This window comes from Chiloscyllium plagiosum, unplaced genomic scaffold (assembly GCF_037043375.1).
Source record: "Chiloscyllium plagiosum isolate Xiang-an unplaced genomic scaffold, Cpla_swu_hap1 HiC_scaffold_2, whole genome shotgun sequence".
Lineage (NCBI taxonomy): Eukaryota > Metazoa > Chordata > Chondrichthyes > Orectolobiformes > Hemiscylliidae > Chiloscyllium > Chiloscyllium plagiosum.
In genome coordinates, this window is record NW_028270140.1 from 63,347,150 (window position 1) to 63,368,655 (window position 21,506).

The window sequence follows — 21,506 nt, forward strand, 5'->3', positions numbered from 1 at the left end:
ATGCTCCATCCCTGGATTCCTAGTGAGCAAAACTGTATGATATTGGGATGCAATTTCATTATCCAGTATATTTTTATGACCACTTATCAGAACCATGAAACTTACTTGGTTGTCTGTCAGATGGATTTATTAGTTTCATTGCCTTTATGTCATTAAATTCCTGCTCCTCATTAACTCCACCGAAAATGTAAAGCTGAAAGAAATAGTATTTATTTCTCTTTCATTAGTCAATTAACATGATGATGGCAGCCAAAAGCAATACGAAAAAAATCAGAAAATACTGGGTTTCAACACAAAACATTTTCCTTTTTAGCTATTGACTGCATTGGTCCATATTTGCAGCAATTTTATTTTTCTCTCAGTGTTCTACCATTTGCAAATTTTATTGCTTATATTTTATTCAAAAATAGCTTGACTTAATTGTGATCCAACTTCTGTTGATTTTGTTTCATTCATTGACCAAAACATTTCTTAAACACATTGGATTTTTTGTGTAGAAGACAAATTAGTCAGAAAATACTGCTTCTAAGTAATACTGCTCCAAATATCACAGCATAGTCCCGTTCAGTTCTAGAGCAGACATTTCTCATGGAGGTTCATAGGCTGCTGTAATCAACTTAAGTTGATGCTATGCCAGAGCAATATGCAGTTAATCCCTGTCTGCCTGTTAGCAACATCTGTTCCAAACAAGGTAAAGGTCCATAGAACTAACAAGCCACAAAACACAATCAAGCAAAAGAAAATAAGCATATTCCTGAAATAAACAAGGATTGCCAATTTTCTTTGGGCTTTATAGTGATTTGTTTTGTTTTGTAGAGGTTAATTAACTAGCTGATGTCAGAATCCACAAGGGTCCGAACGTAGCCAGGGCTCAATTAAATAACCCCTGAGTACTGACACAGGAATCGTGATGTGCAAATTTTCCTGCACCTGCTCATTGCAATGCAGGCAACATAAAACATTATCATCAGTGCTGGTTGGTATCATTTAAAAGCAGGTCTGAACTAATGCGTTGTGGCAGTTATACGAGTTGTGAACCTTAACTGAGCAATATTGAAGAATGGCATAGCATAGCTGAGAGCGATCTCACATGAAAGCCTTGGTGGAGGACAAAGAAATGAAACATGATTAAATCCGAGATGGGTAAAATTTTGTGAACTAAAGTTATCAATGGATATGGAGCTAAGGCAAGTACTTAAAGTTATGATCTCACTGTATTACCAAGAAAGCTTAAGAGGCAAAATGTAACTAAGTTTGTTGGTCTTATGATCCAAATACTCAACAAACAGTGATAGCTAACAATGGTATCTAACATTGTTACACTCCACAATATCCTCTTAGCACTTAGCACTACACCAAGGTCTATATCCACATCTTGCAACCTGTTCACACTGTCTGCTATGCAGTTATTAGATTAGATTACTTACAGTGTGGAAACAGGCCCTTCAGCCCAACAAGTCCACACTGACCCGCCGAAGCACAACCCACCCAGACCCATTCCCCGACATTTACCCCTTCACCTAACACTACGGGCAATTTAGCATGGCCAATTCACCTAACCTGCACATTTTTGGATTGTGGGAGGAAACCGGAAAACCCGGAGGAAACCCACGCAGACACGGGGAGAATGTGCAAACTCCACACAGACAGTCGCCTGAGGTGGGAATTGAACCCAGGTCTCTGGTGCTGTGAAGCAGCAGTGCTAACCACTGTGCCACCGTGCCGCCCATTGACAGACACATATCCAAACTGATTGCAGGACACTCACTGGCATACTTTCCTTTCCCTTACATGCAAGGTGGTGCATAACTGACGGCATCAAGATCCAACTCAAAGGGAACAGATACAGCTGCACATCTTGATCTCCAATGGAGCAGATAGCACTACCATAACATGGACACCAATTGCAGCCGTGGCCATCACTAAGACTGAAACCATTGGAAATCATTGATCATTATAACTCCTCCTTTTGCACTCCACATTTTCCTCATCACTCATTTGTTTCTAATTTACAGATTGTGTAATCATGCATCGTATACTTTCGCTGCACTGTACATGGCTCCTTCCTTTCAAATAACTCGTTATGGAAGAACATTAAGAACATAAAGAACACAATGACAATGAAGATGCATTGTCGCTTGATATCACACTCCCAATCATCAGGTACCAAACTACATACAATTTAAAGGTTAGCATTGAGGCACAAACTGTGCATGATTAGACAGTGGCACCATTGATGTGTAACCAGGACAGGGAGCATGGAAGGTAAGGTGTACAAAAACTCTACAGATGATTCACTGAAGAATTTCAAAAGGCAGTCTACAGAAGAGACTGGCTGGGAAAGCACAATAAAGCAAATTCCCTTCTATATGGAAGTGATTTCCTACTGTACACACTTCTGGACTCACCATGATCCATTCTGTGGCTGAGGATATCCTTTCAGGTGTTTGCAACAAATGCAATAATCAGAGTACGGTGTTCAACAACAGACACAATTCTGCAATTGGACAACATTTACTACATAGTTCTGAGTGTGCAAAAAATTATGCTGAAAATCATTCAGGCTCACAACATACTGGAACTACATATATCCTGAACTGATTTTCCACTGCCTCTATGCGCAGTTCCCAAGTGTCACCGTACACTAGGAGATCATCTAGGTACGTCACACAATTAGATAAACTTGCCACTACCTGGTTAATCAGCCTTTTGAAGGTGCCTGGGGCTTTTTGGAGTGCAAATGCATGCCACAGATTTAACCTATCTTGAGATATACACCAAACATTTCCCTCTCACTGGCAGTCAAAGAAATATTCCAGAATTCATTGATAAATCTTGGTAATGTGGGTTACTTCATCTACCTTATGTATGCAATATTCAAGCAGGATATCAGTAGGAGACAACTCTTGGCACTGCATTAACTTTTCAGTTATCAATGTAAGACATTGTGGAGACAGTCGGCTTAGCCATGAGAACAACTAGGGAGCTCCAGCTATTGCTACAAGACCAATTCTAATTCTATGTATTGGTGCTACAATATCCACTGGAATCTCAGCCAGCTTTTCTGAACCTAACTAATATAGACTATTGCTTTATTGCAACCATATGTCCACATCCATATCATGTGGTACAGTCAGGCTTGTCTCTGCAAAAGCCTCATTAGGTCTACTGTCTATTTGGCACCTACAATGGTAAATAAGGAGTCTAGGTTTGCTAGCATTTCTGTATTGGTTAGCAGATTAGAAAGGATTCAATGTGGGCCTCACCCACATCTTTCTCAGATTCAACCCCACTGCTACCCTCATCTACTGAGGTCAGTGACAAAGGGATGAACCATTACCTTCTTATCCCCTTCTCAGCAGGGGCGTTGCTTCACCATGTTGACATAACACTCTTCTTTGCTCTTTGTCCTCCTGGTCTCGGGGATCAATCTGATCATTTGCTTTCCTGAACTCTTGGCTACCCTGTATGGGCCATTGAACAAGCTTTGAAGGATTCACGGTGTTGGTACGAGTGCTAACTCATAATTTCCTGGCTGAAAGATATGTGTTATGACATGTTTCACTGCATGTTCTTTCATTCTATGTTTGGGAGATTTTAAGGGTTCTCAGGTCACACCAAAGGTTCATGAGAATTGTTCTTAGAACTCTGCTCTGTTCTCTACTTGAACATGGTGTCTTCCACATTTTGTCCTGAACAAAACATCTCCTTGAATAGTTTTAAAGACCCTCACACTGTGCCTGTTAATTAATTGAATTGAAGTAAACCAGTGGGCTCATTGGGGAATTACCTGGTGGTGAACTGAATAAATATTTTCCTTTGATCCTAGTCATGGGATATTCATGGCAGTATGCCCTGATCACTACATTAGTGGTGGGCAAGTTGTTGGAAAGAATCCTAAGGGACAGAATTTTCATGTATTTGGGAAGGCAAGGACTGATTAGGAATAGTCAACATGGCTCTGTGCATGGAAAATCATATCTCACTAACTTGATTGAGCTTTTTGAAGAAATAATGAAGAGGATTGATGAGAGCAAAGCAGTAGACATGATCTATATGGACTTCAGTAAGCCATTCAACAAGATTCCTCATGGGCAACTGTTTAGCAAGGTTAGATCACATAGAATAAAGGGAGAACAAGCCATTTGGATACAGAACTGGCTCAAAGGTAGGAAACAGAGGGTGGTGGTGGATGTGTTTTTCAGTCTGGAAACCTGTGACCAGTGGTGTGCCCCAAGGATCGGTGCTGGGTCCACTTCATTTCATCATTTATATAAATGATTTGGATGTGAACATAGGATTTATGTTAAGTAAGTTTGCAGATGACACCAAAATTGGAGGTGTAGTGGACAGCAAAGAAGATTACCTCAGAGTACAATGGAATCAGATGGGCCAATGGACCGAAGAGTAGCAGATGGATTTTAATTTAGATAATTATTAGGTGCAGCATTTTGGAAAGGCAAATCAGGGTAGGACTTATACACTAAATGGAAAGGCCCTGGAGGAGTGTTGCTGAAAATAAAAAGAGACCTTGGAGTGCAGGTTCATGGTTCCTTGAAAATGGAGTCACAGATGGACAGGATAGTGAAGAAGGCATTTGGTATTCATGTCTTTATTCATCAGTGCATTGAGGATAAGAGTTGGGGGGTCACTTTTCAGGCTGTACAGGATATTGGTTCAGCCACTATTGGAAGACTACATTCAGTTCTGGTCTACCTCCTGTAGGAAGGATGTTGTGAAATGTGAAAGGTTCAGAAAAGGTTTACAAGGAGTCAGTCAGGGGTGGAGGATTTGAGCTATAGTGAGAGACTGAATAAACAGGGGCTATTTTTCCTGGAGTGTTGGAGGATGATGGGTGATCTTATGGAGCTTTACAAAATCATGAGGGGCATGAATATATTTTCTCCAGGGTGGGGGCATCCAAACTTAGAGGGCTAGGTTTAAGGTGAGAGAGGGAAATTTAAAAGGGATCGAAAGGGCAATTTTTTCACGCAGAGGATGGTGCATGTTTAGAATGACCAGCCGGGGAAGTGGGGGAGGCTGTTAGAATAGCAACATTTAAAAGGCGTTTGGATGGGAATATGAGTGGGGAGGGTTGAGAGGGATAGGGCCAAATGCTGCCAAATGGAATTAGATTTATTTAGAATACCTGGTAGGCATGGAGGAATTGGACCGAAAGGTCTGTTTCCGTGCTGTATATCTCTATGACTCTACCTATCTTGGAGTTTTCAGAGCCTAAGTCAAAAATGAGAGATTTTGTGGTTTTTAGACAAATGTGAATTCTATCAGTGGATTGTTTCAAATTTCAGCACCACCATGGCTCCCCTGACAAGCATGTTGCAAATGCAGATTTACTGTCACAGTAAAACATATTTATACCAAATACACAAGAACTTGACATATAAATCATATTCTACACAAGTCCATTTTGATCATGACATTTGAGGTCCTCCACTGCAGGGGTTCTTCAGCTGCTAAACATGTTGTTCAATGATACAAGATTAACAGTGATGTTAATGTAGAGCGCTGATCTCAAAGAGTGCTATGGTAGTATCAATCAAAGTTGCAATTTCATTGTGCTTGCACAGTGCCGTCACAAATATGGTAGCTGGCATGATTCACTCTAACAACCTGTATACATGCTGAGAATGCCAGTTTTAAATCCTAAGGGCACCCATAGTGTCAAAAAAGTGCATTAACAAGCCCAGCATGACTAATCCTACAAGATCTAAGTATTTGGAATAATAGGTGACATGATGAGATGGATACCTTACTGTCTCCTAGGCTGTATGCAGCTATATATAATTCTTTCAGGCTCGTAAGAGAAAGAGTCTGAAAATTATTTTAAAAAACTAATGTGAAATAAAGGTCCCAAGATTTCCAAAAGCAGTGTATTTGTTAAATGATAACTCTAAGGCAACATATGAATTTAGGAACTAATGACAAAAGCATAACAATTTCACTTCTTTTGAAATTGGTAAAATCAGAATTTATTCAATTATGAAGTCAGTTACAATATCAGTTGAGGCAGTCATAGTTTTGTTTTAAAAAAATAAAAGATCCAAAATGAAGCAAGTTTGGCTAAAATAAAATCAGTCTTGTTAATTTTAGAATCTCTAACCACATTCAATTCTCTGAAAAAAGTACTATCTAACCAAACACTTGAATCATCCTCCCTCTCAACTGATTCTGATTCATTCTGACCAATATTATGAGTCTGAACCCTAGTTTTGCACAACCTACAAGCAATCCAATGTGTTCCTCATGCAAAAATCTCTCTGAAACTCTTGGAGATGCTCATACTCTCAAATCTGTGAATTCATTACCCTATGTAAAACTGAACTCTTCTTAAGTAACATTTCCCTCAGTATATCAAATATAGAACATTACAAAGCAGTACAGGCCCTTCAGCCCTCGATGTTGCGCCGACCTGTGGAACCAATCTGAAGCCCATTTAACCTAAGCTATTCCATCCTCGTCCATATGCCAATCCAATGATTTAAATGTCCTTAAAGTTGATGAGTCTTCTACAGTAACAGTCCTGTTTAGTCTATCATTTGTCATTTAATGTTACACAAGGAAACATATTCGTAATTGCCATGAATATCCAACAGCAAAGCTTTTGTTGCCATTAAACTTTCTGGAAGACAAATTGTATCATCAGCTATTATCAATGACTGGTACTGCCCAGTATCTTTCAGAACATCAATACTGGTAGCAGCCTCCTGGCTGCTAAAACACAGATAGATTTCTAACTTGGCCAAACAGCAAGGATGCTAGGTACATTGGCCAAGTAAAATTCTGCAATCACAAAAACCTGCACATCAGACACAGTATAATCACAGCAACCGGGAGCTAATGACATTAGCATAATGTAAAAGGCAACAGTTATCCTGAACAACTTGTCCACCAAACAAAGAAGGGCCTCAACAGAAAGACACCTGGTCCTGCTGCACAAGGAAACAAACAGTAGCAAGCCAGCCTATGACTGACACTGTTTCAAATTATCAAGTATATCTCCCAAATTGACCAGATCTATAGAAAGTTCTAGAAAAACATCTTAAAGATATAGAAACAAATTTCACCTGCAGACTTCACTCTTGAATCTTCTGAGGCCCTCCGAGGAGACTAGCATGCCAAGAAGTAGAGACCAACTGACTATCCAAAGAGAGAGAGAGAGAGAGAGAGAGAAAGGAAAACCGCTTTGCAGACCCAAAGACTGAGGCAGAGAGAGAGAGAGAGAGAGAGAGACTGTGAAAATCTGTTGGAGACTTGGACAGTATTGTAAAAATTACTGTAACTTTGTTCCTAATAAAGTTGGGACTGTTTTGCATTGGTACTGGTTTATGTTCGTGTTGCTTTGATCACTTCAGTATTGCGAGACACCTGGGCAAATTCATTCATAACATTTTGGTCAGAGTTATCAAACTTATTTAAGGAGGAGCTAGACAACAATATCTTTCCTTGCTTTGTTGGAGGAGTAAGAGAATACTTCTCTCTTAGAGATAAATAAACAAGCTAAATGTTCATTTAGGCAAGTTCCATGAAAGGTTTCATTTTGGGTTTTCTCATGTTATTCTCCACAGCACACCTCATTAACTGTGCACCATTTTCACATATCTTCCTTATCAACAGAAGCAGAAGTACTCACTGCTGCTGGCATGACTGGGATTCTTGGGCCTTTGACATTATTTTTAAAACACAGTTGTGCACCAGGTCAAGTACTGTCAGTCGGAGGTGAGGCTACTGTTTCTCAAGATATGGCCTGCAGATGTCCCAGAAAGGGAAGTTAACTCCTTATGTTGCCAACAGGCACCAGAGGTCTGGGTGAATGGACTGATGCAGGGGAAGGTCCTTCTCTTTCCCCAGGCCTGCCAGAGAAAACCAGGTTCACCAGGGTCAGTGTGTTGTCAACAGTCTGGAGAAACACTGACATTCTGCACTCTATGAGGGTAAAAGCTACTACCTTTTCTGCTCTGTTACATTCACTCTATCTCTGTTACTAAATAAACTCCCAATAAGGCAGATGGTCTGCCACTCTCACTTTTGTATGAAACGTCTTCTCTCACTCACGCTCACCATCGCCAGCCCAGGCCCACCACCAGACTACTTACCCTGCATGCCCTCTGCATTTATTATTCTCACTAAGGACACCTCACCACCTTTGCTCCATCTGCACCAGGACTAATAGCAATGCCAGCCACTTACATGTCATTCAGAAATTGCTGGAAAAGCTCAGCAGCTCTGGTAGCAACTACAGACAGAAATCAGAGTTAATGTTTTGGGTTGAGTGACCCTTCCTCAGAACTGGGTTCTGAAATGAAACGTTAACTCTGATTTCTCTTCACAGATGCTGCTGACCTGTTGAGCTTTTCCAGTAATTTCTGTTTTTGTTTCTGACTTTTAGGATCCACAGTTCTTTTGGTTTTTACGTAAATCAATTCCTCTTTTTGTCTCATTCCAGAAGAAAACAACCCACAGTAGGCCTGACAGAGCCAGAATGGTGGTAAGGTGCCTGATACTCATGCCCTTGCCCCCAACAAGGAAAGAATCCGTGTTTTAGCTGAAGACAACCATGACTGTTCATGTGATGATGCCTCTCATGTCTTGGCAACTAAATAAGAATCACTGGTCAAGACATTGCTGCTCTTCCATGACCGCCACTGTGAATGAACTTTTGACATGTCCAAATGTCGATCCCTATTTCACAGCACATTCTTTCTTCCGTATCCTGGAGTCATCAGTGTTATGTTTACAGTCTCTGGCCCTGCAAGACACTCTTCCTACACCTCTGAGGATGAAGCCACTGCTCTCTCAAAGGAAGCACTGGCAAAGCTGCCTCCTGTGCACTTCAGCAGCTCACATACTGAAATCTACTTGGGTATTTTAGCAAGATTACAATCAGGAGAACAAGCTGGTGAACACCTCACTGCCATGTCTCAGCAGCTGGTTGAGACAGATGTGCCACAAGGCACTGGGTCTCAGAGGAATTCCAGAGGCCAGTTACTTGCTCAGCCCAGGCAGGAGAGGATTGGCTTGCAGATTGGAGGCTTCCACCAATTCTGTTTGTACTCTGCTGAACACAGTCCACTGATTTCTCAGCAACAAACCCAAACAAGCAGACAAAACACATCCAGAAACCCTAGCCATTCTCCCCTACATCAAAGACATCTCGGAATGACTGCCAGACTATTCAGACCCCTTGGTGTCATGATAGCCCACAAACCGACCAACACACCAAAACAGCAGCTAATGAACTTGAAAGGACCTATACAGACAATGAGCAAAACTAACGTCATTTACAAAATACCGTGCAAGGACTGTAACAAATACTACATTGGACAAACAGGCAGAAAACTAGCCACCAGGATAAATGAACACCAACTAGCCACAAAAAGACATGACCCTCTCTCACTAGTATCCTCACATACGGAAGAGGAAGGACATCACTTCGACTGGGACAATACATCCATCCTAGGACAAGCCAAACAAAGACACGCATGAGAATTCCTAGAAGCATGGCATTCCAACCAGAATTCTATCAACAAACGCTTTGAGTTAGACCCCATCTACCACCCCCTGAGAAAAGGAACAGGAAGTGACTTCACCACAGGAAATGAAATCACCAACCCAAAGAAACCCAAACATATAAATAGAAAGCAGGAATTTTCAGCATTGCTTCACATGAGGTCCACTGAAGATATTACCTGGTAAGGTAACGAACAATTTGGAAATGAACCTTCCAGCTCAGCGAGTAAACCTGCATCCAAAACCTGTACACTCCATCTCTCTACCCTTGGTGCTTAACACCAACAGTAAGGTGACAAGAGGATGAAGGACTTTGAATTCATTGCAGCTGCCTCTTCCTTACAAGGAGACAGGACAGTGCCAGTATGCACGCAGTCAGAGGTAAAACCATACATGGGTCCCCAGACATCTCCTCTCAGAAAGTTCCAGACATGGCAAGGCCTTTGATGTCCATACTGCCTGCCACACTCAACTCCGTGGAAATTCAAGCCAAGGATGGTACACTTGCCTTTGGATAGGATTTCTACACATGTCTGGGCTCTCAAGCCGCAAAGGCCACTGAGAGTCGTCTGACCAAAACACTAAGGCCAACATGCTCTACTGTCAGGCAGGCTCCCTCCACCCCAGAGTTAGAATTAGGTTTATTGTCATGTGTACTCAAGTACAGGGATACAAATGTACAGTGAAAAGTCCCGGTAGCATCTCAGGAACAAATATACCTAGGCACTCCAGCTGTGGACCCAGGACTGCACCTAGATGTACTGAGATGGAAAGGAAGGAGACAACCTTCTGATGTTGCACAGATGACATTGGTGAAATTTCATTATAAACTCATTTACCCATTTGGAAACGATGATTCTTATTTAATTGCCAAATGATGAAAAAATTTTTCATCATTACTATACATGAACAAGTATTACTCTCACTGCAACTTTAGGAATGAAAGTACAAAGGCTAGCCATCCTCAGTGCTGTAAGAATTGGCTATCCTGTCCACAGCACCCATATCAGCATGAAACATTGTCAGGATTGAATAAAGGAGCATCTGATGTTGTAAGGCTTCCTTTCATCTGTAACCTTTATTTTTATTGAACAGCTTGAACCTCGTAGAAGGATCAAACCATTAAGCAGCAATTGTAGTTGGTATTACACAGGGAACGATGGCCTCAGCAGCATCAAAACATTTGCAATCAGTGAAAGATAATTCTTGTGATTCAGTTCCACTGAACAAAATTCACAAGGAAGTCTTTGTGTTGCTATGGCCAATGCTGTTACACAACTGGATGCTGAAGTCATTGTTCCCTATGAAGAATATCATTATAGTTGCAAAGCTGATGTTTCATGGACCCTCATTGTCCATCCCACAGCCTCAGGGTATCCTGCAATAGTCTGGAGCAGAAATTCCAAGGATCAGGTGGAAGCTGATGCACAGACAGTACTTGTATGAAACCCCAGACAGGACCGGCACAATGTCCTTTGTTGGCCCCTTTAGAAGGAGGGCTTTGATTTGAAAAGTGTCATTTGACAATGTGACATGGGATTTCAACCTCCACTTCTGAACAGAGTATGCCACCACTGCCCACTCACATCCGAGGGAGCCCCCTCTGTCACAGAATGAAAGACTTGTTCTGGGTGCAGGGGCAGCCATTTTCCACATGCTATTTGGATGAAAATGTAAGGAAACAGCAGTCCTACTTCATGGAGTGACTCACAGACTTTGTCTCTCATACAAGGTGACTCCCAGATCTTCAGATTTCCTTCTGCCCTCCCTGTCAACTCCGTCAACATTTATCTTCCTCAAGTTCTCACCAAACCCAGTGAGGTTTCAGTGAGTTTGCCATATGTGCTGCTGGCACATGGTGCAGATGTGACATTGACATAACACAGTGCTGTTCAGCAAGATATACATCCTTTTGATTGATCACTGCTACAACCATGACAAACTGTCTGACTTTGTGTCAGTGCTAAGCAGAAGGCAAGTCAAAATTACTGTGACTCTTCAAGTTCTGACTAAGAGAGCCAAGATCAAAAAGGTAAAGAATGGAAGAAATGTTATGGGCATGAGAGTGGTGGTGGAGAGTTGCTTTTCAGATTGGAGGCCTGTGACCCACAAGGATCGGTGCTGGGTCCACTGCATTTCGTCATTTATATAAATGATCCAGATGTGAACATGGGAGTCATGGTAGTAAATTTGCAGATGACACCAACACTGGGGTGCAGTGGACAGAAAAGACGCTACCTCAGCGTATAATAGGATCTTGATCAGATGGGCCAATAGGCCGAGGAGTAGCAGATGGTGTTTAATTTAGATAAATGTGAGGTGCTGCATTTTGGAAAGGCAAATCTTAGCAGGACTTATACACTTAATGGTAAGGTCCTGGGGAGTGTTGCTAAACAAAGAGACCTTGGAGTGCAGGTTCATAGTTCCTTGAAACTGAAGTCACAGCTAGACAGGATAGAGAAGAAGGTGTTTGGTATGCTAGCCTTTATTGGTCAATGCATTGAGGAAAGGAGTTGGGAAGTCATGTTGCGGCTGTACAGGACATTGGTTAGGTAACTATTGGAATACTGCATTCAGTCTGGTCTCCCTGCTGTGGGAAAGGTGTTGTGAAACTTGAAATGGTTCAGAAAAAATTTACAAAGATGTTGCCAGAGTTGGGGATCTGAGCTACAGGGAGAGGCTGAACAGGCTAGGGCTGTTTTTCCTGGTGCGTCGGAGGCTGGGAGATGACATTATTGAGGTTTATAAAATCAAGAAGGGCATGGGTAAGGTAAATAGACAAGGTGTTCTCCCCATGGTGGGGGAGTCCAAAATTAAAGGGTGTAGGTTTAAGGTGAGGAAGATTTAAAAGGGTCCTAAGGGGCAACTTTTTCCACACAGAGGGTTTTACATGTATAGAATGAGCTACCAGGGGAAGTGGTGGAGGCTGGTACAATTACAAAAATTTAAAAGGCATCTGGATGGGTATACGAATAGGAAGGGTTTAGAGGGATATGGGCCAAATGCTGGCAAATGGAACTACATTTATTTAGGATACCTGGTAGGCATGGAGGTGTTAAACCAAAAGGTCTGTTTCCATGCTGAATAAATCGATAACTCTGTGACTCTATCCAAAAAGGTGCAAAATAAGTGAGCTTTAAGATTGCAAACAAGGAGCCCTGAGGTGCATTCTGGTCAAACGTGTGAGCTGGATGGCTGTCTTGCATGCAATTTGTCCTGTCAGCAGCATTCCAATTAAAGGTGCCAGTGAATTTGAAAGTGCAGCATTGATATGCAGGACTGTATTGCTCATGAATTGGAGATGTGCTATGATGATATAGCTTGGCATGTATTTGATGCCAATCTCCATGGATGGGCTGCAGCCAGCCCTTGTGCATGGAACTTGCCCTGAGATTTTGGGGACTGTCGGCCAAGACAGAGGTCTGGAAGATTACGTGGAGAACTGGAATCAGTTCACTCTCTGACTTTCATGTCAGTGTGACCAGACAGGCTGTACAAAATGATGAATTTGCAAACTTGGACAATAATTGAAGTATGCTGGGAAATTGAGACAAGCCTTGACCAAAGTGACTGTGCTAATAAACATGCTGCAGAATCCAGACAGGCTGCAGCTATAGATAAACAATATATAATTAACCCAGCAGCTGCAGACAACACAATATGTATTTGAATTCACATTGAATAGAACCAACCTGAATGCCATCCCCAGAACAACTGAAAACATTGGGTTTTTTGCCTCACACCCTTAGTTGGAGAGGGCTACCTGACCTACGTGCATCTAACACCTCCAGGAATGGATGCCCAAGGACCACCCTGCCATTGACATGTCCATGCCTGGTTGGGTCCGATTGATCAGCATGATCAAGCCCTGATCAAAGACCTTTCCAAAAGAAGCTGGACCAACTACTAAGTATAAGAATTGACGCAACACCATCCTCAGAGGCAGTATCTTGAGACCAACCACTGTGAAGAGAAGTCATCCCTGGGACCACCAGGAGAAGACGACCAGACAATCATTCCCACGTGGATCAAGGTCAAGATCTAGTGCAGTGATATACAGTAGTGCCTCGACATACGAACGACCCCGTTCACAATCAAATCAGTTTATGAACAGGATTGTATGTATGAAATATAAGGTACGAAAGAAGATACAAACGCAAAAAGCCCGGGTGTGACAATGTGGTTTCATTGTTCTGCTTTGCTACGCGCTTATTGAATGGAAAAAGCTCTCGGGCCCCGCGTGATCTCATTCAGTTCGTCTTTGGCACGTGCGCTGTGAACAGCCGTCCAAGCATTCTTACACTATCCGAACAATGGGAAAAATTGATTCAGTTCGCGCACTTTTCGGTTCGCGAACTGGGTCCCAGAACGGATTAAGTTCGTAAGTCGAGGCGCTACTGTATAGAGTCAAAGAGTCATAGAGATGTAGAGCATGGAAACAGACCCTTCGGTCCAACCTGTCCATGCCAACCAGATATCCCAACCCAATCTAGTCCCACCTGCCAGCACCCAGCCCATATCCCTCCAAACCCTTTCTATTCATATACCCATCCAAATGCCTCTTAAATATTGCAATTGTAGCAGCTTCCACCACATCCTCTGGCAGCTCATTCCATACACGTACCACCCTCTGCGTGAAAATGTTGCCCCTTAGGTCTCTTTTATATCTTTCCCCTCTCACCCTAAACCTATGCCCTCTAGTTCTGGACTCCCCGACCCCAGGGAAAAGACTTTGTATATTTATCCTATCCATGCACCTCATAATTTTGTAAACCTCTATAAGGTCACCCCTCAGCCTCCGACGCTCCAGGGAAAACAGCCCCAGCCTGTTCAGCCTCTCCCTATAGCTCAAATCCTCCAACTCTGGCAACATCCTTGAAAATCTTTTCTGAACCCTTTCAAGTTTCACAACATCTTTCCGATAGGAAGGAGACCAGAATTGCATGCAATATTCCAACAGTGGCCTAACCAATGTCCTGTACAGCTGTAACATGACCTCCCAACTCCTGTACTCAATACTCTGACCAATAAAGGAAAGCATGCCAAACGCCTTCTTCACTATCCTATCTATCTGCGACTCCACTTTCAAGGAGCTATGAACCTGCACTCCAAGGTCTCTTTGTTCAGCAACACTCTCTCGGACCTTGCCATTAAGTGTATAAGTCCTGGTAAGATTTGCTTTCCCAAAATGCAGCACATCGCATTTATCTGAATTAAACTCCATCTACTACTTCTCAGCCCATTGGCCCATCTGGTCCAGATCCTGTTGTAATCTGAGGTAACCCTCTTCACTGTCCACTACACCTCCAATTTTGGTGTCATCTGCAAACTTACGAACTGTACCTCTTATGTTTGCATCCAAATCATTTATGTAAATGACAAAAAGTAGAGGACCCAGCACCGATCTTTGTGGCACTCCACAGGTCACAGGCCTCCAGTTTGAAAAACAACCGTCCACCACCACCCTCTGTCTTTTACCTTTGAGCCAGTTCTGTATCCAAATGGCTCGTTCTCCCTGTATTCCATGAGATCTAACCTTGTTAATCAGTCTCCCATGGGGAACCTTGTGGAACACCTTTCTGAAGTCCATATAGATCACATCTACTGCTTTGCCCTCATCAATCTTCTTTGTTACTTCTTCAAAAACTCAATCAAGTTTGTGAGACATGATTTCCCACACACAAAGCCATGTTGACTATCCCTAATCAGTCCTTGCCTTTCCAAATACATGTACATCCTGTTCCTCAGGATTCCCTCCAACAACTTGCCCACCACCGAGGTCTGGCTTACCGGTTTATAGTTCCCTGGCTTATCTTTACCGCCCTTCTGAAATAGTGGCACCATGTTAGCCAACCTCCAGTCTTCTGGCACCTCACCTGTGACTATCGATGATACAAATATCTCAGCAAGAGGCCCAGCAATCACTTCTCGAGCTTCCCACAGAGTTCTCGGGTACACCTGATCGGGTCTTGGGGATTTATCCACCTTTAACTGCTTCAAGACATCCAGCACTTCTTCCTCTGTAATCTGGACATTTTGCAAGGTGTCACTTTCTATTTCCCTACAGTCTGTATCTTCCAGATCCTTTTCCACAGTAAATACTGATGCAAAATATTCATTTAGTATCTCCCCCCATTTTCTGAGGCTCCACACAAAGGCCGCCTTGCTGATCTTTGAGGGGCCCTATTCTCTCCCTAGTTACCCTTTTGCCCTTAATATATTTGTAAAAACCCTTTGGATTCTCCTTAATTCTATTTGCCAAAGCTATCTCATGTCCCCTTTTTGCCCTCCTGATTTCCCTCTTAAGTATACTCCTACTTCCTTTATACTCTTCTAAGTATTCACTCGATCTATACCTTACATATGCTTCCTTCTTTTTCTTAACCAAACCCTCAATTTCTTTAGTCATCCAGCATTCCCTAAACCTACCAGCCTTACCTTTCATCCTGACAGGAATATACTTTCTCTGGATGCTTGTTATGTCATTTACGAAGGCTTCCCATTTTCCAGCCGTCCCTTTACCTGCAAACATCTGCCTCCAATCATCTTTCGAAAGTTCTTGCCTAATACTGTCAAAATTGGCCTTTCTCCAATTTAGAACTTCAACTTTTGGACCTGGTCTATCGTTTTCCATCACTATTTTAAATCTAATAGAATTATGGTTGCTGGCCCCAAAGTGCTCCCCCACTGACACCTCAGTCACCTGCTCTGCCTTATTTCCCAAGAGTAGGTCAAGTTTTGCACCTTCTCTCGTAGGTACATCCACATACTGAATCAGAAAATTGTCTTGTACGCACTTAACAAATTCCTCTCCATCTAAACCTTTAACACAATGGCAGTCCCAGTCGATGTTTGGAAAGTTAAAATCCCCTACCATAACTACCCTATTATTCTTACAGATAGTTGAGATCTCCTGACAAGTTTGATTCTCAATTTCCCTCTGACTATTAGGGAGTCTATAATACAATCCCAATAAGGTGATCATCCCTTTCTTATTTCTCAGTTCCACCCAAATAACTTCCCTGGATGAATTTCCGGGAATATCCTCCCTCAGCATGGCTGTAATGCTATCCCTTATCAAAAACGCCACTCCCCTCCTCTCTTGCCTCCCTTTCTATCCTTCCTGTAGCATTTGTATCCTGGAACATTTAGCTGCTAGTCCTGCCCATCCCTGAGCCATGTTTCTGTAATTGCTATGATATTCCAGTCCCATGTTCCTAACCATGCTCTGAGTTCATCTGCCTTCCCTGTTAGGCTCCTTGCACTGAAATAAATGCAGTTTAATTTATTAGTCCTACCTTGTCCCTGCCTGCCCTGGCTGTTGGACTCACTTCTGTTCTCCACTGTACCAGTCTCAGATTGATCTCTTTCCTCACTATCTCCCTGGGTCCCAACCCCACCCCCCCGCCCCACCTTCTTAGTTTAAATCCATCCAGAGTTAGTTAAAGCACAGGATAGTTGATTAGGATTATAATGTAAATTGCTAGTTTATACTGTATTTTGTGTTATAGTATTAATTGTGTTAAATAAATAAATATTGGTGCTTATTATTATTAAGAGTCGACTCACAGTTTCTTTGCTTTATATAAAAGTTAACACACTGTGTGGTAGGTGCAGCATCAGGAATTTTCTATCTGGACTGTGGATAGAGGGGAGATTATGCAATAATGGCACACTAGTATATGTGAATGAGCCTCTTGTTGCGAATGAGGAGATTTTCATCTCACTGTTCAAAACCTATTGGAGAATTGGACATTTTTCTCCTTTGATATCGAGAATCTCATTTTTGCTGATCTCACCACATTTTCTCAAGTGACTCACTGATGGCCACATTGTTCGGGATGAGTAAGATTTCACCCATAACCTCCATTACTTCCAGTAACCTGACTTACTAAATTAGCATCCATCAGAAAATGGGTTTTCTTCACTATCCTGATATACATCCACTACTTTAATTGGTTCTAAGGAAATACTTTGCAGTTGTATAATTGTTACTGTGGCAATACACATTTCCTTTACCTTTTTCCAAAGGGTCCACAGACATTCCTCATGCTGCCACAGATTTAATTACAGCTTTCAATAGTTCCCTTTTCTATATCTTGATGTAAGACAATGAAAACACAATGATTACTTTGCATTTTTTTTTGTCTGGAACAGCTTCTGCCTCTTCCTAAGGAAGAATCACCTCCATTTTCAAACTTCCCATTTCCTCCATTTTCTCTGTGGGTTTACAAAAAAAAATCTTGCACCCCATCGCATCATATGTAATATATTGTACTTATCTGCCAGAAGGGGAAAGTGAGGACTGCAGATGCTGGAGATCAGAGCTGAAAATGTGTTGCTGGAAAAGCGCAGCAGGTCAGGCAGCATCCAAGGAACAGGAGAATCGACGTTTCGGGCATAAGCCCTTCTTCAGGAATGAGGAAAGTGTGTCCAGCAGGCTAAGATAAAAGGTAGGGAGGAGGGACTTGGGGGAGGGGTGTTGGAAATGCGATAGGTGGAGGGAGGTCAAGGTGAGGGTGATAGGCCGAAGTGGGGTGGGGGCGGAGAGGTCTGGAAGAAGATTGCAGGTTAGGAAGGCGGTGCTGAGTTCAAGGGATTTGACTGAGACAAGGTGGGGGAAGGGGAGAGGAAACCGGAGAAATCTGAGTTCATCCCTCCCCACCAACCCAACCTCCACTCCCGGCACCTTCCCCTGCAACCGCAAGAAATGCAAAACTTGCGCCCACACCTCCCCCCTTACTTCCCTCCAAGGCCCCAAGGGACACTTCCATATCCGCCACAAATTCACCTGCACCTCCACACACATCTATTGCATCCGCTGCACCCGATGTGGCCTCCTCTATATTGGGGAGACAGGCCGCCTACTTGCGGAACGTTTCAGAGAACACCTCTGGGACACCCTGACCAACCAACCCAACCACCCTGTAGCCCAACACTTTAACTCCCCCTCCCACTCCACCAAGGACATGCAGGTCCTTGGACTCCTTCATCGCCAGACCATGGCAACACGACGGTTGGAGGAAGAGCGCCTCATCTTCTGCCTGGGAACCCTCCAACCACAAGGGATGAACTCAGATTTCTCCAGTTTCCTCATTTCCCCTCCCCCCACCTTGTCTCAGTCAAATCCCTTGTACTCAGCACCGCCTTCCTAACCTGCAATCTTCTTCCTGACCTCTCCGCCCCCACCCCACTCCAGCATATCACCCTCACCTTGAACTCCCTCCACCTATCGCATTTCCAACACCCCTCCCCCAAGTCCCTCCTCCCTACCTTTTATCTTAGCCTGCTGGACACACTTTCCTCATTCCTGAAGAAGGGCTTATGCCCGAAACGTCGATTCTCCTGTTCCTTGGATACTGCCTGACCTGCTGCGCTTTTCCAGCAACACATTTTCAGCTTATCTGCCAGAAGCACAACTTCTCCTCCTCCAGAAATTTTATGACATTTCAGGGTGTTGACCAAACAGCTGGTTGTTTCTAAATTCTTCCATTACTATTTTCTTGACATTTTCAAAAATTTCTTCTAACCTTATTGATCAAAAACACTGGTCAAACAACAAAATCTGCAAATGTTTGATGCAGTTAACTTCAGATGCAAAAATTTTAATTGATACACTCCTGAGACAAACGTACAGGAATTAATTACCATTACACTTATGATTCATAATTGGAAGATTGCTTGGCTTAAAAACTTGAAAATACATCCAACACTTTTCCTACTAAGACATTTTTTTAAAGAATTGTCTGCTTCTCTTGTGATCAAGCTTTTATCAAATTTCTCAAAGAACACAAAGTAGTTGTTACGTCCTCCCTCACTAAATATAGGCTCCAGCTGATATTCCTAGCTAAATCGAAACCTAGGTATAAATTCAAAACAACGTATCAGTTATTCCTTGTCCATGTAAATAAAACATCTTTTTTCTATATAGTTCATGCTACCGAATTTGTTTCTTTCACTGAAACTCTCTCACCTGCTTTTTTTTATTCCCTTTTCAAACTTCTCTTTCTGGAAGTCAATATCAAACTTTCACTAATCTCTTTCTTTTCCCATCTATTACTGTTTCAACTGCAGCTGAGTCATAGTTAACTCAATCTTTGATTTATCTCGGCCAAGCTTTTTCTCTTCCAACAAAAATGCTTGACTATTATCACAATTGGTTCTGTCTTTAGCCCCTGCTTTTCTGCAAATGCATTTTTAATCCATTCCCAGCATGTGGATAGCATTGGCCAAGCCAGCATTTATTACCCATCCTATTGCATTAAGTGTAACCGCATTGCTGTGAGTCTGGGCTTACCTATAGGCCAGAGCAGGTAAGGATGCCAATTTCCTTCCCTAAAGGACATCAGTAAACCAGATGAAATCCAATTCCTGGTATTTGGTAATGGTTTCATGGTTAACATTAAACTCCTTATTCCAAATATTTTTAGAATCTAAATTCCCCAATCTGTCATGACAGGATTTGAACACTGGTTCTGACAATAATACCAGGATTTTTGGATTAACAGTCTAGCAATAATACCACTAGGCCATCATCCCCCATACAATTTAAATTCGTCCAGCTGCAATGATGGGATTTGAATCCATGGTGCTAGAGAATTAACCCCTCAGATTATTAGTTCAGTGACATTAATACAACACCAGCACTTAATTTAATCCAACTTTAATAATTGTTGCAAATCACTTGATGATAAATTTTTCAACAAAAACCTCAGCAATAGAAAAGGCCAATCTGAATCCCAATAGGTACAGCAAAATTCAAAACATGTTAGTAAAATTAAAGTAAAATGGGTATCAGGCTACATCCTCCGCTGGTGGGATCATACCATGCACAAAGGAAGATATTTGTACTGTCAGAGGTCAAATATCTGTATTGCATAATAACGCCAAATGATTTCCTCAAAATCACCATCTTCACCTGCTTCATTAATGATCCTCCCTCCAGGTTAAGGTCAGGGACGGTTATTGCCCTGTGTTCAGTTCCATTTGCATCTCCTCCAATAATGAAATATTTCATGACTGAATACAACAAGACCTAGTCAATATCAAGGCTTAGTTAATTCTCAGCAAGCAATGATCATTTCTTGCAAAAGGAAATGTAGCCTTCATTCCCATCTTCACCTGTTTTATGAATTCTCAAGGATCGGGTTCGCAGGAGAGTAGTCTGACACAGACCAGGAGAAAAGAACTGAGAGACGAGTTTGCTAGAATATAAGTATTTTATTCCCCGCAGTGTCGCCTCAACCAGGTCTCGTACTTACAACGGGTCTGGTTTATACTCACTCTACATGTTACCGGAACTGGGAGCCGTCAGTTCTCGTAGAGCGGTTGCCAACAACCCACGCTCGGCGGTTAAACGTAACCCGGAGCAGACTCTACCGAACTGGGGACTTTCCCAGCTTATATACTCTTTCGAGATCTAAACATTCATGCGAACAACAGGGCAAGACTAACCAACACCTTCCATTCTGGTAACATATTCATGCGAACAACAGGGCAAGACTAAGCAACACCTTCCATTCCGGTAACATATTCATAATAAGATTCACACATGTATTGGGACATAATTTTAACCCTTTCACCACATCACCCCACTCAGGAATCACGACTATTGAATCACCCCATCATTAGCAAGTCATCACTGACCAGAAATGTAACTGAACCAGCCACATTAGTACTATGATTACAAGAGCAAATCAGAGGCTATTTGTACTGTGATAGTAACTCATCTCTTCCAAGGCTTTTGCACCATCTACAAAGCATAAGTCAAGAATGTGATGAAGTACTTTCCACTTGTCTGGATTAGTGTCGCTTCAAAACATTCAAAATACTCAATATCTTTCAGGCAAAAACATCGAGCTTGATTCTCTTGGTGACAAAAATTCAGCCTCACAGCTGTGAGATATATGTCATGATTCTCTTTACTAACTCATTCACAAGTGCTCTACGTTTACTATAACGCATTTCTATTCATTCAT

The 21,506-nt window shown here is 42.3% G+C and overlaps 1 protein-coding gene across 1 annotated transcript in view; it reads right to left on the bottom strand.

Moving 5' to 3' along the window:
* LOC122561689 (kelch domain-containing protein 3) overlaps positions 1 to 21,506 on the bottom strand; it is a 218,239-nt gene that overhangs the window by 101,078 nt on the left and 95,655 nt on the right. The window contains exon 14 of the mRNA XM_043713698.2: positions 106 to 193. Within this exon, the coding sequence (XP_043569633.2) occupies positions 106 to 193 (88 nt within the window). The remainder of the gene's footprint in view (positions 1 to 105; positions 194 to 21,506) is intronic.